Consider the following 21,184-nt stretch of genomic DNA (forward strand, 5'->3'; position numbering starts at 1 on the left):
TATACAAACCTAGGTAGGTCTCTCTCTCTGTCAATTTTATCTCATTTATTAAAAAAAAAATCATATTGTGGCCTTCTTATATTTATTTTGGGGTGAAATAAGACGTTAGGCTGCTAGGCACACTTCTCAGGATGTCGTAAATGGCGTATAAATTAAATCCTCTATTATTAAAAAGGGTTGTGCTTCTGCAATAAGACTAAATACGCTTAATATGATAATGCAATATACTGTTCAAGACACATTACACTGTGGCTGCCCATTTTTTTTATTATTTGTTAGTTTTTAATGGATCTCGATCCCGCCCAGCTGTCTTGTCGCTGTCATTGAATGTAATACGGCATTGTTACAAATGACCAGTCGTTAGTTTCGTAAGGTTTGTGTACTTAACGTTGTTTGTTGTAATATAATTTTGTTGTGTGGCATAGTTAGGAATTTATGCTCAAAATTGACTTTGATTTCACTTTAATTCATAAATCTTAAGTAGTTTGAAAGCTAGTGCTGCTTGCCAAACCATCCATTTACCTTTCAATTATCCTTCTTTTTTGGATGTCGGAGAATAATAAATGAAGCATATCAGTTTTGGCGTCTTAATTACTTATAGGCAGAAGCGTATTCTGTCAAAAATATTTGAAGTGGTGTTAATTCAATAAAAATCCGCAAAAAAGTTTAATGGAAATCAAATTATTTACCGCAACGTGTGACATTTTGAAATGCCTGCGAACTGATTGTACCCTCTGATGACTTCCTCAAAGCAACTGGTTGATGCTATTAAAAAAGGTTTTATCTTTTTGATAATTAACAGCTGTCAGTACTTACAAAAGTTACAAAGTTAATTATAGCCTTCAATGGGGTCAATGCGAAGAGGTTTTCGAAAGAAACGACGCATAAATGGGAATCCAGATTTGAACCTTTTTTTGTTGGAAATTAGACCACTGAGGATATTGTTGTGTGTAATTCATTATCATCATCATTTCAGCCAATGGTGGTTCAATTCTTTATTAAAACGCTCAAAATTGTTAGAAATTAGAAGATCGTGTTTTTTTTATTGAAGAGTACGTTCCCCAATTTTTTTTTCATCCAGCTATCTTCTTGGACTTGGATGTCCAATTATATGTTTACTGTTTGCTGAGATGAAGTCTTAATTCGAGAATCCTTTTACTCCACCTTTTCTGCAACAGATTATGTATTTTTATTAATGCAGTTATCATAGCTAATATTACTATTGTTTCTTCATCTTCTGTGTCTTTTCCCATTTCATTGGGGGTTGGCCTCGTTCTAAGGCGTCAAGATAATCTGCCTTGGGTTGTCCTTAACTCTAATGAATCATACCGATTATTATTTACTACTAGAGAAACCTCGTGGCTTTGGATTGAACTAAGTTGCTCGCGCGCACTTACTTGCCCATTTACATTTATCATTAAGTTCTGTGTAAGTTATAAGTTGGTTTCGCGCTTTAGCTGCAGATGGCGTGATAATCCTGTTTTTAATTAATATTATTGGTAATTATTATGTATTTTTTATGAATCATTTTACATAATAAAGACATACATGATCGCTCAAAACTGTGTCATAAAACTTCTGGATCATAAAATTCACACATTGTATTTTAATGTGGATGACATGTGTATCCACTTCTGAACCACCAAATTGTAAGCACCAAAAGTTTACTTAAAATTTCTTGATTTATGGTCGTCTAATTACCATAGATAATTAATAGAAGAAATACCTAAATGAAATGGGATAGGATTCGTAATTGGACGAAATATGATCAACAATAAATATAAATTCATCCTGGTACTTGAATTGAGGTCAAGAACAGCCATTCGATATACCTGGTAATTAGCTAGCAAATTGTATACTTGGTAGATACTTGTTTTCCTTAGTCTGTAGTTAAAGTCTCTGATAGATTTCGGGGTGAATTGTCCATTTGACTCACAACGTAAATAGGGGAAAGTCGGATATTTAGGGTTGCTATCTCTAAAATTTGGCAACTAGACCAAGACGCGTGTAAATCCCGGATTATGCATCGGCCTTGGCTTAAAAATGAAAATTTTAAGCCCGGACGCACCCTGGATGCCCTTTAAACTAGGACAAATCCAGGGAAACCCGGACGAATGACAACCCTTGGTATATTGAACCGGCTGCTAAATTGTGACGGCGACATACACTCAGGGAACTTGTGACAGCGACATACACATAACTAATTACATTGAAAATCAGCCATATTGTTTTTGCGTTTCACTGTGTTGCCAGCCATTTAAAAAATATGATACAAATTATGAAGGTGGTTTACAATTTAGAAGTCCAATATACCAGACTTTCCCCTAATTTACATCTAGGATAGATTTGGGGACTAAATTGCCCCTGTTGCACAACATTTCTTCGTCTTGATGTTGCAACGTTACTAAATCCAACTTCCATGTCCAATGCAATGTCCATGTTGTGACCTGTTTACGTGAGAGAGAGCACAAGTGTGTGACACTATATACATGTTTCGCAACATGTTGATACATTTGTCCCTTGATTAGTCCAAGGCTTAGTACTAAATATGTGTATGACGTAGATATTCAATGATAGGATTAGTAATTAAACTTCTTTAAAAAACATTCTAGCCTTTTAAATTTTCGTTATCCTTTAAACTTTCATCTTAATTCAACAAAATCATCACTTTCCATTAGGTGAGATGCAGCTTCCTCGTTGTGAAATGAAAAAAAAAAACATTGACTTTTCTATTGCCTGTAATTACTTATTGAAAACAAAAAACCTGTAGTTCTGTTTTGGATATTTTCTTAATTCTACAAATCTCTATGTACTACGTATAATATTTTACATCTACTGCTTTAAATATAACTTAAAACGTACATGCAACCTCATTATATTCCTAATTGTTGAGAACAAAAGAAATAATACCGAATTCCTTTGTCTAAACACTCGGTAATCTAAATACGTAGTTATGTACATTAAAAGAGAAAGGCGTCCGTGCTAGTAACGTTTATATTTGCCCTAGCGTCAGACCTTTTAGAACTCGGTCATTGTTATTATTTAACATCGGTGATCGTTTTAGTAAATATCAGGATACTGCTCTAATGATTATTTAAGTAAACGTGAATGATATCTTAGTTTTCAAAGAAAATTCGAGTATGGGCTCAAAATTGGACCTTGCGGTACACCTATAAGAAATAGGTCCCAAAATCGAGCCCTGATCAACTCCACTCGTAAACACATTAATATTTGTAAAATATTATCCATTATTGCGCCAAAAGCTAGTCATATTTCGTCGTTATATTCTCAAGGATATTTCTATCATGAAGTCGTAGTCCATTTAAAGTAATTTATGTTTCAAAATGTTCACCACTTCATTATTAAATTGTTTTTGTGGTACCTACGTACTATACGTCTAGTGTGACCACTTAGAGATTAATCGAAAACTAGTTTTGAACATGAATAAGCAGGATGTAATTATTTATGCGTATGATATTTATTAGTCATTATAAATCTACTCCTTTGTGTTTCAAAAACAAAATATGCAATGCCCGAGTTACTTCCGTACAGACATTGCTTATTTTTATTTTTAATACACATGAAGGTTTTATACCTCTCTAATTCCTCGGTCCATTTTTTCCGATTGCCGGTCAAGCTGAGGAATTCACGATCAAGGTTGTGAACGATATTAAACTTCCGCTTTTTGAAGCGTGCCAAATCGAAAATTGACATTGACTCTACATTGAATTAACTAGACCTAATTTTAGTTGAGTATGGTCCATTTTTGAATATGCATTAGATCAAGCAATCTAATTTTGGTCAGTGACATTTCAAAACAAAAAACTGGTCGTGACTATCAATTAGTGTCAAATGCATCAGGGTGTTCAGGAAATTAAAATAATCAATTAAATTACTATTTCATTTATTCACACATCCTCGCGTCTATTGCATATTTGTTTTTTTAATTAATTTATGTACAATCCAAAATGAGTATTATTTTTGGTATCTAAATTGCTATCACAGTTTACCATCCGTGGGAGTATCCGTGGGCAAGGCCATGAACGCCGTGGGCGTACGCTACGGGAGCGTGGGCCACGAGGGGAGCGTGGACGACGGGGGCGGGGTGGGACTGGGACAGGGATTGGGACACGACGGTCTTGCTGGCGCCGTAAGCTACAGCGGGCGCGGCGTAGCCGTGCGCGACCACGGGCGCGGCGTGGGCGGCGTAGCCGTGGGCAACCACGGGAGCGGCATGAGCGAGGACGGGCGCGGCGTAGGCGGCGTGTCCAGCGATCTGCTTAGCCAAGATGGGGGCAGCTCCGGCGGCGGCGCCGTCGAGCTGGGCCTCCTGGGTCTTGACAGCGTCGAGCGCCTGCCATGAGTGGTCTTCGGCGGCGTTGACGGCCTGGCCGTGGAGCTCGGCGTGCTGGTCGTGGGCTTCGCGGGCGGCGTCGACGGCGGCGCGGGCGTGGTCTGAGGCGTCAACGTGGGCATCGATGGCGGCGGCGTGGATGTCTCCGGGGGAAATGGTGGGCAAGGCGGGCGCAGCGTGGGCCACGGCTACTGGAGCGTGCGCCAGAGCCAAGGGGGCGGCGTGGGCCAGGGCCAGGGGGGCGGCGTGGCCCACTGCCAGGGGGGCGGCGTAGCCATGGGCGTAGGGCCCGGCCAGCAGGGCGCCGGAGGGCGCGGCTGCGGCGCAGGCGAGGACGGCGGCGGCGACAATCTGAAATCAAAGTCCCAAATCACTAACACGTCACCGGCACAACAGTTTGAGAAACTGTGGAAATCGGATCCTTGCGTCACAAAATATTTTTAAATTTTTTAAATCCTGGCACAACACTAAATTCACAAATCACATATTTTTTAAATGAGCGCGTTCTGTACTCGCAACTGACCAGAAATCTCATCGTGCACTTCTGTGGTAGACTGCTCGAAGGCTACTGATTGCTCTCATTTCGTCGTCGACGGTATTTATACTAGCCGCGTGTGGTGCGAAACGGAACACACTAAAAAAAGTAAGTGGTCTCTCTCAAGGGCAGGAAGGGTGCAGGAAGCCCGCCAATTTTTGACAGATAGTACGCACGCGTTCGAATTTCGAATTTGACAGGGCGGCCATGATTGGTTTATTATTTCTAAATCAATGTAGTGGTGACAAACTTTTTGGTTGTTAATTATTTTTTAATTGAATAACATTGATAACTAAAACGTAACTTACTGTTGTATGTTTAAAAATTACGTACGATTACTTTGATTAGAGTATTGTGTATGTGTAGTTTTAGAAGTAGGTGTGTGAATTAATTTAATGTAATGTTGGCATACAGTTTTACGTTTAACATTCAAATTCCTTTTTTTTCTAACTTATGCTTTTACATAAGTGTTTGAAGCTTGCAATTAATTAATTAATTTTCGTTGTTACGTTATTTATCGTAGACATTAACTACATTATAAAAGAAATAAAAATATTTTAGGTAATTGCAATAAAACTGACAAACCTATTAAAGACAACGTATTTTTTAAGATCTGCCATTTCTATTTGATTACAATTCAATTTGTTTTCTCATGTGTCGTCCCGCAAAACTGTCATGTGAACACACATTGTGTGTATTTAAATTCAAACGGATCAGTTTATTGCGGGACACTGTAAACGGGATACCTGCCTTGTTATGCATAAAAAAAATGTTCGTGTGAACGTTAATATTAAAACACGTGTACTACTAAATGGGTTCCTGCAAAAAACGGGACATCTCCGTTGGAACAAGCCCTGTTATGTCATTTCGTGGCAAAATAAGCATGATTTTTTTTTCTTTATTAGGTACTGTCTTCGTCTAAAAATAGGCAATGGCATACCACAAAAAAGTTTTTCTTTTATCATTAAATGAGACAAATTACCATAATGAAATACGACACTACTAATTGATTACACCATCGCACGCTATGCTCTTTGTTCGTGTGGGAAAAGCAGCTTGCGTTATGGCGGAAAAATGATGGGTGGCCGAACCTTTGACACGAATTGACAGCGGGATTTGGATATTTTTTGCAAATTATGACGTCACTAGCTTTTGCCCGCGGCTTCACCCGCGTGAAATTTAGTTTTTCACAGATCGTCATAAATTATAGCCTATAATAATATGTTATTCTGGGTTATAAACAATAATACTGTAAAGTTTCATCAAAATCCGTTCAGTAGTTTTTTGCGTGAAAGAGTAACAAACATCCAGACATCCAAACTTTCGCATTTATAATATTAGTAGGATAGTAGGATGTTTCTCCGATGATTACCTTATAAATAAAGAAAATACTTGTGTTATAAAAGACCTAAATAAATTCATTGTTTTAATCAAGAATGCCCACAATGCCCACAATTCAAAGCAACAAATCTAGATCATAGACGAATACTCGGCATCCGCTGGGGTATGACGCATGCGCCGCTCGCCTTGTGGTACAGTCGGCTAAGTAAATGACGCGTCAAAGTTAATGTATACATTTTCTTCATTATAATAGTATAGATCATTGGTTCCCAAAATCTGTAAGAAATGGCAATGCCAGATTTAGTATGGAAAGTGGCGTCTTTTTTTTTTCGCGCGGCCATCGACCAAACTTTGTTTTTTGATTACAAAATAGTGTAATAAACCAAACTTAATATGGCATGTATACCTCTAAACTCAGTCTGAACTGAGTTACGAGCATTAGAAGTTTGATGATTTTCATACTAGATTTGCTTTTTGTGCGCAAGTTTTGTAAGAAATTGCAACAAAATATTGCGCTATTTTTTTATTGCGCTGATTCTGCTTCATATTGATGTCTGGAGCCTTTAATGGATGGTATTGTTTGTTTACACATACAATCTCACTATTTTGTTGCAATTTCTTACAAAACTTTGCGCGCAAAAAACAAATCTAGTATGAAAATCATCAAACTTCTAATGCTTGTAACTCAGTTCAGACTGAGTTTAGAGGTATACATGTCATAGTAAGTTTGGTTTATTACACTATTTTGTAATCAAAAAACAAAGTTTGGTCGATGGCCGCGCGAAAAAAAAAAGACGCCAATTTCCGGCATTGTCTTCTGTAAGAAACCTGCGACCGCTGAGAGAATGCATTCCAGACTGCTCGATACGACCAATAAATAATCTTGACTGGAGGAGGGGGCGCGCGGAATTTTTTGTATGATCGAAAGGGGGCGCGTGTCAAATAAGTTTGGGAACCAATGGTATAGATAGACTATAAAAATTAAATAGTACTTAAAATAGTCAAATAAAGAAAAAAGAGGGAAATAAAAGACTTAAAAATCATACGGTTTTGCTCTAAAGACGTCTCATATTTTTTTTCTCTATCAGCGCTTGTTTTTAAATAATAATAATAAATACCATGGGCATTTTATTTACACTACGCTTCTAGTCCCAAACTAAGCAAAGCTTGTACTATGTGTAGTAGACAACGATTATAAACATTCTTAAATACTTTTTTTTGTAAATACATACATATTATACACAGTAACACCCAGACCCGTCACAGAAATTAAAATTCATCATTTCAATTTCTGCCCGGCCGGGAATCGAACCCGGGACCTCCCGGCATAGTAGTCCGTTTCCGAACCACTACACCAAACTTGGAAACCAATATTTGGCAAATGCTGAAAAGAAGCGTCGCAACAATCTGTTACCGTCGTATGACTGATTCATCATCATCATTGAGCCATTTAGTCTGCTGTCATAATTTCTTTATTTGTTTAATTTTTAATCGAATCGATTAATACATGACTGATTGTCTTCCAAATGTAACATTATCTTGCGTCCAAGTGTACACACAGCCTATATACAGTTGCACAATATCCTTGTATTTGTTTGCATGCCTAGACACAGGCCTTTCTCGGCAGGACTTGCGTTTGGTTGACCAAAGAATTCGCAAAATCATATACTTCTTCTTCCTGTCGTGTCGACAACAAACCTATACAGTGTCAGCCCAAAACTCCGCTACAAGAGTGGCGTTGTCAGCAGCATTCATTAAATCTTACTGTGAGCAGTTGTTTGGGCATACATTTGAAACCATATACAGTAGAATCCCGATTTTCCGGATCAATTAAAACCAGGGGTGTTCCGGATAATCGAAAATCCGGATAATCGATTTCAAAGTAAAATCAAACAATAATTAACTTTTTACAATAGAAAGGGTTTTCAATACATCATTTAGAGTCTAAAAATCTAAATTTTAGACCATTAGATGAATACATTATTCTTTTCAGAATGAACTAAGACGAACTCCATACCGTGTTACGGTGGCAGCGCCTTCCGTTTTTATGGGTCCAGACCATAAATCGGTAATTAGAAACTGTGAAGAATGAGTCCGGATTAGAGGTGGGCGCCACGCCGGCGCGCCGCCGCCGCCGCGAATTTTTTCACGCCGCCGCCGCCGACGACCAGCTGTCGGCGCGCCGATACTGATACTGTACAAACTATTTGCAATTTATTCCTCTCCTATACTGTACTAATTTGTGTTTCGAACGCTTTTTTATTGAGTTGAGAGGCTATTCTAGTTCAATAAAGTCCTAGTATCACTGCGACTGGACCGATCTATTGTGATCGCCGCTATTTTCCTGACAGTCCGCCTCCGAGTCCTGCATCCATTAGGAATTGCAGTATCTTTTGGGGGGCGATATGTTTTACATCTTGTTTTTCGCTATCCAAATATCAAAGTATCTATCATCAAGAGAGCTAATTTACTAAGGTAAACCACTGCTCTAGTGGCTCAAACCCCAACCAACTGCAAATCACCTGATTAGTCTTGACAACAGATACTAAAAATGCAAATTTAAAAAAAAAACCGAATGAACAAAGGTCAAACAAGGTCACGCCGCCGACGCCGCCGCCGCCGAGGTCAAAAAGTCGGCGCGCCGCCGCCGGCCAATTTTATATCGGCGCCCACCTCTAGTCCGGATAATCGGATATCCGGATAATCGAAGTCCGGATAATCGAGATTCTACTGTACTTAACCATACCCATTCTGCGTAAATAAGAGAGAAAATGGGGTGATGGGAATATGAAAACAATGAATAATTTAACTCTTTCATTTATTTACACGTCCTCTTGTCTACTGTTGTTTTTTAATATTATTTACAGTCCAAACATAGTATTTTTTGCTATCTAAATTGCTAACAACGTTTACCAAGCATGGGAGTATCCGTGGGCGAGTCCATGGACGCCGTGCGCGTACGCCACGGGAGCGTGGACGACGGGGGCGGGGTGGGACTGGGACAGAGACTGGGACACGACGGAATGGCTGGCGCCGTAGGCTACAGCGGGCGCGTGGGCGAGCACGGGCGCGGCGTGGGCGGCGTAGCCGTGAGCGACCACGGGAGCGGCGTGGGCGACCACGGGCGCGGCGTAGGCGGCGTGTCCGGCGATCTGCTTGGCCAAGATGGGGGCGGCTCCGGCGGCGGCGCCGTCGAGCTGAGCCTCCTGGGTCTTGACAGCGTCGAGCGCCTGCCACTAGTGGTCTTCGGCGGCGTTGACGGCCTGGCCGTGGAGCTCGGCGTGCTGGTCGTGGGCTTCGCGGGCGGCGTCGACGGCGGCGCGGGCGTGGTCTGAGGCGTCAACGTGGGCATCGATGGCAGCGGCGTGGATGTCTCCGGGGGAGATGGTGGGCAAGGCGGGCGCAGCGTGGGCCACGGCTACTGGAGCGTGCGCCAGGGCCAGGGGGGCGGCGTGGGCCACTGCCAGGGGGGCGGCGTAGCCATGGGCGTAGGGCCCGGCCAGCAGGGCGCCGGAGGGCGCGGCTGCGGCGCAGGCGAGGACGGCGGCGGCGACAATCTGAAATCAAAGCCCCAAATCACTAACACGTCACCGGCACAACAGTTTGAGAAACTGTGGAAATCTTATCCTTGCGTCACAAAATATTTTTTAATTTTTAAATCTTGCCACAGCACTAAATTCACAAAGCACATATTTTTTAAATGACCGCGTTCTGTACTCGCAACTGACCAGGAATCTCATCGTGCACTTCTGTGGTAGACTGCTCGAAAGCTACTGATTGCTCTCGTTTCGTCGTCGACGGTATTTATACGCGGGCGGAACGGAACACGTGAAAAAAAGAAAGTCGTCACTGTCAAGGGCGGGAAGGGTGCAGGAAGTTCGCTAATTTAATACCACCTCTCTTACCCCTTAATTCAAATGATTTGTGTTCCTTCTAACTTAGGGACGTAAGGAGTTTTTGGGCGTGACGTCGTGTGAAAATATGTCGTGGCTTTTACGTTGCGGTCTGTGGAAAACTGGTCGTAGTTCATCCGGAAATTGTACGTGACGTCGTTGTAGGTACATGACTCGTCCCATCCATCTTTCTCGGATAGTTGCGTTGTGACCAGGGGGATAGCAGTTCCTGTAATACGGTTGTTCGTAGCTATGTTAGGTTTTGAACTTCATTTGAGTCAGTGAAGAAGTATAAATCAATATGTTTCGTTCGTTTTATTTTCAGTACATAATTTTATCTTCGTCTTGTATAATTTTTTTAATTAGTCTGGAGAACGAAACTACTGTATTTAATCACGCAACCTTGTGGATCTTAGGGTTACTTTCGTACATTCTTTCTATACATACTTTCTATTTATCGTTGTGCTATTTTTTGGTGCATATGATATTAGTTTGATAACTTTTTTTTAGTTATAATTATTCATTGCCTTGTATGGGTGTTTGTCTTGTTAGGTGTCCTAATAAATAACAAAATATCAAGGTTGTTTCGGCAAGTTGTTTCGTATAGGTATGATTTTAGAGTACTTCTTGGTATTCAAATACATAAAATGTCTGTCAAGTGCTTCCGGGTATTTTAGAACATGTTATAAGACATGACGTTTATCTCTGTCTCTACAATTATAGGGCTAATGTTGTGACATGGCGTAAATATAACCTTAAAATTTTGACCGGAAGTGAAGGATTGTTGTCTCAAACTTCCGACTAATAATTATGTGCGATATCCTTCCGATCCACGCCAGCACAAGTTTTCCAAACGTGTGCCTGACGCCATGATGAAGTATACGATTCGGGAACGAGTTCGCTGAATATTCATACATTCCTTCAGGAATATAATAAATCCTTAGATAGAGCTTCTTTTTTACGTTTTAGGCATCAAATTACGTAAGAAGTAAAAATGTGAATTTATTTTTAATTATAAACAAACACCTTTTATCCATATACGGGTCTATTCCCACCTCTCGTTCCCACCGCTGCAACTCCTGTGTAGCCAGGATCTACAGCTTGACCGCCAATAAAAACCCAACCAGTGAAGGTCTAGTTTGTCCCGGGGGAAACCCTTCATTCATATCCCTGAATACTATTGTAATTTTTTTGTTATTTACAGGAAAACTTTAATTTTTCAGTGCTCGATGTGAACTGAACTCTATTTAATAGAAACAGTGACTTTTATGTGGGCTCTATCACCAAGGATATATTATTTGACAATACTACCAGGCCTGTTCATCTCCGCGAGTTTACATCGAAAACAAAACACGCACGATGGCCCACCTACAGGATACTATTCGACAAGGCCTCACATACGAGCAAACATTGACTCACGCACGCGTATTCTTGTGTATGATGGAAGAAAATAAAGAAAATGGTGTACTAAACACTGCAGTATTTAACTGCCTAAATAATAATAAAAACACAGAATGTACTTTTTTAAGTTGCCTCAAGATACTGAGAGGTAAATAAGTGTTAATATTCATGATAATTCATGCTAAATCATGTATTTCCTCCGCCATTTTCCGTAGTTTGGCACCTCACGTAGTCACGTCACATCATTTTACCGAAGTCAGCCCTATAGCTTCGGCGCAGTGCCGATCACTGACATTTGTCAACAAAATTGTGCTTGACTCTTGAGACAGGCTAAATTACACCATATTGTTAATGACATTGAGCATACATTTTTTTAAATACCTTCGCGAAGTAAAACTTCTGTACGTAGTACTTATTATTATTCTGTGATACTACTTTAATCTAGATAAATCAATTAATGCGTTCTGCTTAATATGCGACCACAACTTGCAGTTTATTTACTTACATTAAACGGCAGGCAGTGGTGATTTATTTCCGGTTCTTCTCGATACTTGCCATAATAGTCCAGAAATGCTGGCGAGGTGAAAAATGTGTGATCTTGTAAAATACCTTGACAGTTAGTTAACATTTTGATAATTTGTGATTCTAGAGTACGAGAATTTAAACCTATTATAGCATCCCCGAACTTAGGTAGTGGGCACGCCGTGGTGTCGTAGGTTTATTTAACCACTGTATGATGTCATTTCTGATGACGTCATTTCTGATGTCGACATCAGGTATCATCACGACATAACGATAAACATAACAGTACTACAACCCTACAATAATAATGTTGTCAGTCCAAGTAGAGTAGTCCAGAGCATCAGCCAGAAGTTCTCAAACTTTTTGTAAAGTAGCCCATTTATAAAAATTAAAATAATTTAGAATCCCATAGTAGACAAAATTAAACAGCTTCATGTGTAATTCATAGGTAATAATTACGAGTACGTGATAAGACTTGTCGTACTTGTTCACAATGCAGTTTTTTGGATATATCTATGAGTCGAGTTTAATCAAGTTTAATGTCACATAACTGCCTGCCTTCTAAATATACTCGTAGTTTTGTTAGTATTTCTGACCTTACGCTTATCTTTGCAAGACCAATTCGAACCAATCATTAACCTTAGTGTGAATAGGATAGTATTCATATGTCATGGAACTTAATGCCAGTGACCAGTCTGGAATGGGGAAAACTTCATATGTTTGTGTATCAGTTCATTAAATGAAAACATTTAGTGAAATTACTATTTCATTTATTCGCTCATCCTCGTCTATGGCGTCTGTTTTTTTTAATTTATTTATGTACAACCGAAAATTGACTATTATTTTTGGTACCTAAATGACTATCACAGTTGTCGAATTACCAAGCATGGGAGTATCCGTGGGCGAGCCCATGGACGCCGTGCGCGTACGCCACGGGAGCGTGGACGATGGGGGCGGGGTGGGACTGGGACAGAGACTGGGACACGACGGAATGGCTGGCGCCGTAGGCTACAGCGGGCGCGTGGGCGAGCACGGGCGCGGCGTGGGCGGCGTAGCCGTGAGCGACCACGGGAGCGGCGTGGGCGACCACGGGAGCGGCGTGGGCGACCACGGGAGCGGCGTGGGCGACCACGGGCGCGGCGTAGGCGGCGTGTCCGGCGATCTGCTTGGCCAGGATGGGGGACACGCCGGCGGCGGCGCCGTCGAGCGCGGCCTGCTGGGTCTTGACGGCGTCGAGCGCCTGCCACGAGTGGTCTTCGGCGGCGTTGATGGCCTGGCCTTGGATCTCGCGGGCGGCGTCGACGGCGGCGCGGGCGTGGTCTGAGGCGTCAACGTGGGCATCGATGGCGGCAGCGTGGATGTCTCCGGGAGAGATGGTGGGCAGGGCGGGGGCAGCGTGGGCCACGGCTACTGGAGCGTGCGCCAGAGCCAAGGGGGCGGCGTGGGCCACTGCCAGGGGGGCGGCGTAGCCATGGGCGTAGGGCCCGGCCAGCAGGGCGCCGGAGGGCGCGGCTGCGGCGCAGGCGAGGACGGCGGCGGCGACAATCTGAAATCAAAGTCCCAAATCACTAACACGTCACCGGCACAACAGTTTGGGAAACTGTGGAAATCTGATCCTTGCGTCACAAAATATTTTTTAATTTTTAAATCCTGGCACAGCACTAAATTCACAAATCACATATTTTTAAATAATCGCGTTCTGTACTCGCAACTGACCAGGAATCTCATCGTGCACTTCTGTGGTAGACTGCTCGAAAGCTACTGATTGCTCTCGTTTCGTCGTCGACGGTATTTATACGCGGGCGGAACGGAACACGTGAAAAAAAGAAAGTCGTCTCTATCAAGGGCGGGAAGGGTGCAGGAAGTTCGCTAATTTAATACCACCTCTCTTACCCCTTGATTCAAATGATTTGTGTTCCTTCTAACTTAAAATTTGGGACGTAAGGAGTTTTTGGGCGTGACGTCGTGTGAAAATATGTCGTGGCTTTTACGTTGCGGTCTGTGGAAAACTGGTCGTAGTTCATCCGGAAATTATACGTGACGTCGTTGTAGGTACATGACTCGTCCCATCCATCTTTCTCGGATAGTTGCGTTGTGACCAGGGGATAGCAGTTCCTGTAATACGGTTGTTCGTAGCTATGTTAGGTTTTGAACTTCATTTGAGTCAGTGAAGAAGTATAAGTCAATATGTTTCGTTCGTTTTATTTTCAGTACATAATTTTATCTTCGTCTTGTATTAGTTTTTTAATTAGTCTGGAGCACGAAACTACTGTATTAAATCATGCAACCTTGTGGATCTTAGGGTTACTTTCGTACATTCTTTCTATACATACTTTCTATTTATCGTTGTGCAATTTTTTGGTGCATATATTAGTTTGATAACTTTTTTTAGTTATAATTATTCATTGCCTTGTATGGGTGTTTGTCTCGTTAGGTGTCCTAATAAATAACAAAATATCAAGGTTGTTTCGTATACCTAGGTATGATTTTAGAGTACTTCTTGGTATTCAAATACATAAAATGTCTGTCAAGTGCTTCCGGGTATTTTAGAACATGTTATAAGACATGATGTTTATCTCTGTCTCTACAATTATAGGTATAATGTTGTGACATGGCGTAAATATAACCTTAAAATTTTGACCGGAAGTGAAGGATTGTCTCAAACTTCCAACCAATATTATGTGCGATATTTTTCCGATCCAGCACAAGTTTTCCAAACTGGTGCCTGAGGGACGCCATAATGACGTATACGATTTTGGAACGAGTTCGCTGAATATTCATACATTCCTTCAGGAATATACTAAATCCTTAGATAGAGCTTCTTTTTTACGTTTTAGGCATCAAATGACGTAAGAAGTAAAAATGTGAATTTATTTTTAATTATAAACAAAAACCTTTTATCCATATACGGGACTATTCTCACCTCTCGTTCCCACCGCTGCAGCTGCAACTCCTGTGTAGCCAGGATCTACAGCTTGATCGCCAATAAAAACCCAACCAGTGAAGGTCAAGTTCGTCTTGGGGGAAACCCTTTATCCATATCTCTATATCTTACCCTGAATACTATCGTGATATTTTTTTCTTATTTACAGACAAACTATTTAATTTTTCAGTGCTCGACGTGAACTGAACTCTATTTAATAGAAACAGTGACTTTTATGTGGGCTCTATCACCAAGGATATATTATTTGACAATACTACTTTAATGTAGATAAATCAATTAATGCGTTCTGCTTAATATGCGACCACAACTTGCAGTTTATTTACTTACATTAAACGGCAGGCAGTGGTGATTTAATTTATTTCCGGTTCTTCTGGGTACTTGCCATAATAGTATTCTTAAAATGCTGGTGAGGTGAAAAATGTGTGATCTTGTAAAATACCTTGACTGTTAGTAACATTTTGATAATTTGTGATTTTAGAGTACGAGAATTTAAACCTATTATAGCATCCTCGAACTTAGGTAGTGGGCACGCCGTGGTGTCGTAGGCTTAACCACTGTACGACGTCATTACTGATGTCGTCATCAGGTGTCATCACGACATGACGATGAACATAACAGTACTACAACCCTACAATAATATTATTGTCAGTCCAAGTAGAGTAGTCCAGAGCATCACCCAGAAGTTCCCAAACTTTTTGTTAAGTAGCCCATTTATAAAAATTCAAATAATTTAGAATCCCATAGTAGACAAAATTAAACAGCTTCATGTGTAATTCATAGGTAATAATTACGAGTACGCGACAAGACTTGTCGTACTTGTTCACAATGCAGTTTTTTGGATATATCTATGAGTCGAGTTTAATCAAGTTTAATGTCACATAACTGCCTGCCTTCTAAATATACTCGTAGTTTTGTTAGTATTTCTGACCTTACGCTTATCTTTGCAAGACCAATTCGAACCAATCATTAACTTTAGTGTGAATAGGATAGTATTCATATGTCATGGAACTTATGCCAGTGACCAGTCTGGAATGGGGAAATCTTCATATGTTTGTGTATCAGTTCAGGAAATGAAAACATTTAGTGAAATTACTATTTCATTTATTCGCTCATCCTCGTCTATGGCGTCTGTTTTTTTAATTTATTTATGTACAACCGAAAATTGACTATTATTTTTGGTACCTAAATGACTATCACAGTTGTCGAATTACCAAGCATGGGAGTATCCGTGGGCGAGTCCATGGACGCCGTGCGCGTACGCCACGGGAGCGTGGACGACGGGGGCGGGGTGGGACTGGGACAGAGACTGGGACACGACGGAATGGCTGGCGCCGTAGGCTACAGCGGGCGCGTGGGCGAGCACGGGCGCGGCGTGGGCGGCGTAGCCGTGAGCGACCACGGGAGCGGCGTGGGCGACCACGGGCGCGGCGTAGGCGGCGTGTCCGGCGATCTGCTTGGCCAGGATGGGGGACACGCCGGCGGCGGCGCCGTCGAGCGCGGCCTGCTGGGTCTTGACGGCGTCGAGCGCCTGCCACGAGTGGTCTTCGGCGGCGTTGATGGCCTGGCCTTGGATCTCGCGGGCGGCGTCGACGGCGGCGCGGGCGTGGTCTGAGGCGTCAACGTGGGCATCGATGGCGGCAGCGTGGATGTCTCCGGGAGAGATGGTGGGCAAGGCGGGGGCAGCGTGGGCTACGGCTACTGGCGCGTGCGCCAGAGCCAAGGGGGCGGCGTGGGCCAGGGCCAGGGGGGCGGCGTAGCCATGGGCGTAGGGCCCGGCCAGCAGGGCGCCGGAGGGCGCGGCTGCGGCGCAGGCGAGGACGGCGGCGGCGATAATCTGAAATCAAAGCCTCAAATCACTAACACGTCACCGGCACAACAGTTTGGGAAACTGTGGAAATCTAATCCTTGCGTCACAAAATATTTTTTAATTTTTAAATCCTGGCACAACACTAAATTCACAAATCACATATTTTTTAAATGACCGCGTTCTGTACTCGCAACTGACCAGGAATCTCATCGTGCACTTCTGTGGTAGACTGCTCGAAAGCTACTGATTGCTCTCGTTTCGTCGTCGACGGTATTTATACGCGGGCGGAACGGAACACGTGAAAAAAAGAAAGTCGTGTCTGTCAAGGGCGGGAAGGGTGCAGGAAGTTCGCTAATTTAATACCACCTCTCTTACCCCTTGATTAAAAGGATTTGTGTTCCTTCTAACTTAAAATTTGGGACGTAAGGAGTTTATTGGCGAGATGTCGTGTGAAAATATGTCGTGGCTTTTACGTTGTGGTCTGTGGAAAACTGGTCGTAGTTCATCCGGAAATTGTACGTGACGTCGTTGTAGGTACATGACTCGTCCCATCCATCTTTCTCGGATAGTTGCGTTGTGACCAGGGGGATTGCAGTTCCTGTAATACGGTTCTTTGTAGCTATGTTAGGTTTTGAACTTCATTTGAGTCAGTGAATAGGGCGTAAATTAATGTTATGTTCATTTTTTTTAAATATGTACATACTAGCTTTCCGCCCGCGGCTTCGCCCGCGTGGAATTTTGTCTGTCACAGAAAAACTTTATCGCGCGCGTCCCTGTTTCAAAAACCGGGATAAAAACTATCCTATGTTCTTTTCCGGGACTCAAACTATCTCTATGCCAAATTTCATCAAAATCGGTTGCGAGGTTTAAGCGGGAAAGCGTAACCGACAGACAGACAGACAGACAGACTTACTTTCGCATTTATAATATTAGTTGGGATTTTTATATTAGTTTTTTTAATTAGTCTGGAGCACGAAACTACTGTAAATCACGCAACCTTGTGGATCTAAAGGTTAATTTCGTACGTTCTTTCTATACTTACTATTTATCGTGGTGCTATGTTTTGGTGTTATAATTAGTTTGATAACTTTTTTTAGTTATAATTATTCATTGCCTTGTATGGGTGTTTGTCTTGTTAGGTGTCCTAATAAATAACAAAATATCAAGGTCGTTTCGGCAAGTTGTTTCGTATGGGTATGACTTTAGAGTACTTCTTGGTATTCAAATACATTAAATGTCTGTCAAGTACTTCCGGGCATTTTAGATACTGTTTTGTAATAAGATTTGATGTTTATTTTCACTTTAATTTAAAGGCTTAAATGATGACATCATTTAGCTCTTAATAGCGTTAATACAACCTTAGCACTTAAACCGGAAATGCAGGATTATCTCAAACTTCCGACCAGTATTATGTGCGATATCCTTCCAATCCACGCTAGCACCGTTTTTCCAAACGTGTGCCTGACACCATAATGACGTATACGATTTGGGAACGGATTTGCTGAATATTCATACATTCCTTCAGGAATATACTAAATCTTTAGAGAGCTTATTTTTTGCGTTTTAGGCATCAAATGTAAGAAGTAAAAAGATAATTTTATTTTTAATTATACACGAAAATCCATATGCGGGACTATTCCCACCTCTCGTCCCCACCGCTGCAACTCCTGTGTAGCCAGGATCTACAGCTTGACCGCCAATAAAAACCCAACCAGTGAAGGTCAAGTTCGTCTTGGGGGAAACCCTTAATCCATATCTCTATATCTTACCCTGAATACTATCGTGATATTTTTTTCTTTATTACAGACAAACTATTTAATTTTTCAGTGCTCGATGTGAAGAACTCTATTTAGTAGAAACAGTGACTTTTATGTGGGCTCTATCACCAAGGATGTATTATTTATTTATTTATTTATTTATTTATTTATTTATTTATTTGAACACCAACAAGGTTACATTGAGGCTTCACAAAAGTAACTATAAAAAAATGACACTTGTTAAATGCCAACTTAATTATAGGTGAAAACATCATGCGTTAGAGACTAAAGCAACAGCAATTAGGGATTAAAAACTAAAAATACTTATTTAATATGGTGTAAAGAAGTCCCTATGCTTGTTCAAATCGGTGAGATTTGTCCAAGCATGTGGACTTGTATTTACGTAAACTAAGGAAAAAAATATCAACATTAACATTATTGGACCTAGACAGGGCATTGTATTGATTAAACATTCTATTTAAAGGGGAAAACAGACCTAGATTTGATTTGGAGCTCCTGGTCGCAAACAAGTTGTATCGGGATATCCTAGGCAACTTATAGGGAACGTTTAGATTAACTTTTGAGAGAAGGTTAGGGCAGTCAAAAGCACCGTTGACCAATTTGTATAAAAACGAATTATCAAGCACACAGCGGCGTTCCTGAAGAGTATTTAACTTGAAGTAACGTAATCTATCTTGATAGTGGGGTAATTATTTAACAATACTAACGACTTAAATCTAAATATCAATTAATGGGTTGTGCTTAATATGCGAGCACAACTTGCAGTTTATTTACTTACATTAAACGGCAGGCAGTGGTGATTTAATTTATTTCCGGTTCTTCTGGGTACTTGCCATAATAGTCCAGAAATGCTGGCGAGGTGAAAAATGTGTGATCTTGTAAAATACCTTGACATTTAGTTAACATTTTGATTATTTGTGATTCTAGAGTACGAGAATTTAAACCTATTATAGCATCCCCGAACTTAAAATAAATAAATAATTAATAAACATAAATAACATAACAGTACTACAACCCTACAATAATATTGTTGTCAGTCCAAGTAGAGTCCAGAGCATCAGCCAGAAGTTCTCAAACTTTTTGTAAAGTAGCCCATTTATAAAAATTCAAATAATTTAGAATCCCATAGTAGACAAAATTAAACAGCTTCATGTGTAATTCATAGGTAATAATTACGAGTACGTGACAAGACTTGTCATACTTGTTCATATTGCAGTTTTTTTTATATATCTATGAGTCGAGTTTAATCAAGTTTAATGTCACATAACTGCCTGCCTTCTAAATATACTCGTAGTTTTGTTAGTATTTCTGACCTTACGCTTATCTTTGCAAAATCAATTCGAACCAATCATTAACCTTAGTGTGAATAGAATAGTATTCATATGTCATGGAACTTAAGGCCAGTGACCAGTCTGGAATGGGGAAAGCTTCATATGTTTGTGTATCAGTTCAGGAAATGAAAACATTTAGTGAAATTACTATTTCATTTATTCACTCATCCTCGTCTATGGCGTCTGTTTTTTTAATTTATTTATTTACAACCGAAAATTGACTATTATTTTTGGTACCTAAATGACTATCACAGTTGTCGAAATTACCAAGCATGGGAGTATCCGTGGGCGAGTCCATGGACGCCGTGCGCGTACGCCACGGGAGCGTGGACGATGGGGGCGGGGTGGGACTGGGACAGAGACTGGGACACGACGGAATGGCTGGCGCCGTAGGCTACAGCGGGCGCGGCGTAGCCGTGGGCGACCACGGGAGCGGCGTGGGCGGCGTAGCCGTGAGCGACCACGGGAGCGGCGTGGGCGACCACGGGCGCGGCGTAGGCGGCGTGTCCGGCGATCTGCTTGGCCAGGATGGGGGACACGCCGGCGGCGGCGCCGTCGAGCGCGGCCTGCTGGGTCTTGACGGCGTCGAGCGCCTGCCACGAGTGGTCTTCGGCGGCGTTGATGGCCTGGCCTTGGATCTCGCGGGCGGCGTCGACGGCGGCGCGGGCGTGGTCCGAGGCGTCAACGTGGGCATCGATGGCGGCAGCGTGGATGTCTCCGGGAGAGATGGTGGGCAAGGCGGGGGCAGCGTGGGCCACGGCTACTGGAGCGTGCGCCAGAGCCAAGGGGGTGGCGTGGGCCAGGGCCAGGGGGGCGGCGTAGCCATGGGCGTAGGGCCCGGCCAGCAGGGCGCCGGAGGGCGCGGCTGCGGCGCAGGCGAGGACGGCGGCGGCGACAATCTGAAACCAAAGTCCCAAATCACTGACACGTCACCGGCACAACAGTTTGGGAAACTGTGGAAATCTGATCCTTGCGTCACAAAATATTTTTTAATTTTTAAAATCTGGCACAGCACTAAATTCACAAATCACATATTTTTTAAATGACCGCGTTCTGTACTCGCAACTGACCAGGAATCTCATCGTGCACTTCTGTGGTAGACTGCTCGAAAGCTACTGATTGCTCTCGTTTCGTCGTCGACGGTATTTATACGCGGGCGGAACGGAACACGCGAATAAAAGAAAGTCGTCGCTGTCAAGGGCGGGAAGGGTGCAGGAAGCCCGACAATTTTATCATTACATTTTTCATCGTATTGGGGATTCCCATGGGAATTTATTT

The 21,184-nt window shown here is 42.0% G+C and overlaps 6 protein-coding genes across 7 annotated transcripts in view; 1 reads left to right on the forward strand and 5 right to left on the reverse strand.

The window, feature by feature from the left end:
• Positions 1 to 21,184, forward strand: part of LOC114362177 (WD repeat-containing protein 7-like) — a gene marked incomplete at its 3' end in the record, with an annotated part of 111,354 nt that overhangs the window by 53,265 nt on the left and 36,905 nt on the right. The window lies entirely within an intron of this gene.
• Positions 3,888 to 4,947, reverse strand: LOC114362179 (larval/pupal cuticle protein H1C-like). Its single transcript, XM_028317470.1, has 2 exons — positions 4,878 to 4,947; positions 3,888 to 4,705 (listed from the first exon to the last, which is right to left on the reverse strand). The coding sequence occupies exons 1-2, from the start codon at positions 4,887 to 4,889 to the stop codon at positions 4,007 to 4,009; spliced, it is 711 nt and encodes a 236-aa protein (XP_028173271.1). The 5' UTR covers positions 4,890 to 4,947; the 3' UTR covers positions 3,888 to 4,006.
• Positions 9,085 to 13,844, reverse strand: LOC114362180 (larval/pupal cuticle protein H1C-like). Of its 2 annotated transcripts, none has more exons than XM_028317472.1 (3): positions 13,763 to 13,844; positions 13,134 to 13,592; positions 9,085 to 9,349 (listed from the first exon to the last, which is right to left on the reverse strand). In XM_028317472.1, exons 1-3 carry the CDS (start codon positions 13,772 to 13,774, stop codon positions 9,140 to 9,142), a joined length of 681 nt encoding a protein of 226 aa, XP_028173273.1. In that variant the 5' UTR covers positions 13,775 to 13,844; the 3' UTR covers positions 9,085 to 9,139. The 2 variants fall into 2 exon arrangements, with proteins under 2 accessions (XP_028173273.1, XP_028173274.1); XM_028317473.1 differs by lacking the exon at positions 9,085 to 9,349 and adding an exon at positions 12,800 to 13,133 and having other exon boundaries at positions 13,176 to 13,592.
• LOC114362184 (larval/pupal cuticle protein H1C-like) lies at positions 9,262 to 10,076 on the reverse strand. Its single transcript, XM_028317477.1, has 2 exons — positions 9,959 to 10,076; positions 9,262 to 9,787 (listed from the first exon to the last, which is right to left on the reverse strand). Exons 1-2 carry the CDS (start codon positions 9,968 to 9,970, stop codon positions 9,467 to 9,469), a joined length of 333 nt encoding a protein of 110 aa, XP_028173278.1. The 5' UTR covers positions 9,971 to 10,076; the 3' UTR covers positions 9,262 to 9,466.
• LOC114362182 (larval/pupal cuticle protein H1C-like) lies at positions 16,058 to 17,093 on the reverse strand. Its single transcript, XM_028317475.1, has 2 exons — positions 16,996 to 17,093; positions 16,058 to 16,824 (listed from the first exon to the last, which is right to left on the reverse strand). The coding sequence occupies exons 1-2, from the start codon at positions 17,005 to 17,007 to the stop codon at positions 16,198 to 16,200; spliced, it is 639 nt and encodes a 212-aa protein (XP_028173276.1). The 5' UTR covers positions 17,008 to 17,093; the 3' UTR covers positions 16,058 to 16,197.
• On the reverse strand, positions 20,046 to 21,057 carry LOC114362181 (larval/pupal cuticle protein H1C-like). The gene is made up of 2 exons (XM_028317474.1): positions 20,977 to 21,057; positions 20,046 to 20,805 (listed from the first exon to the last, which is right to left on the reverse strand). The coding sequence occupies exons 1-2, from the start codon at positions 20,986 to 20,988 to the stop codon at positions 20,170 to 20,172; spliced, it is 648 nt and encodes a 215-aa protein (XP_028173275.1). The 5' UTR covers positions 20,989 to 21,057; the 3' UTR covers positions 20,046 to 20,169.

The sequence above is a fragment of the Ostrinia furnacalis genome, unplaced genomic scaffold (genome assembly GCF_004193835.3).
Source record: "Ostrinia furnacalis isolate ACB-3 unplaced genomic scaffold, ASM419383v2 OfSCF6247, whole genome shotgun sequence".
NCBI classification, from domain to species: Eukaryota; Metazoa; Arthropoda; class Insecta; order Lepidoptera; family Crambidae; genus Ostrinia; species Ostrinia furnacalis.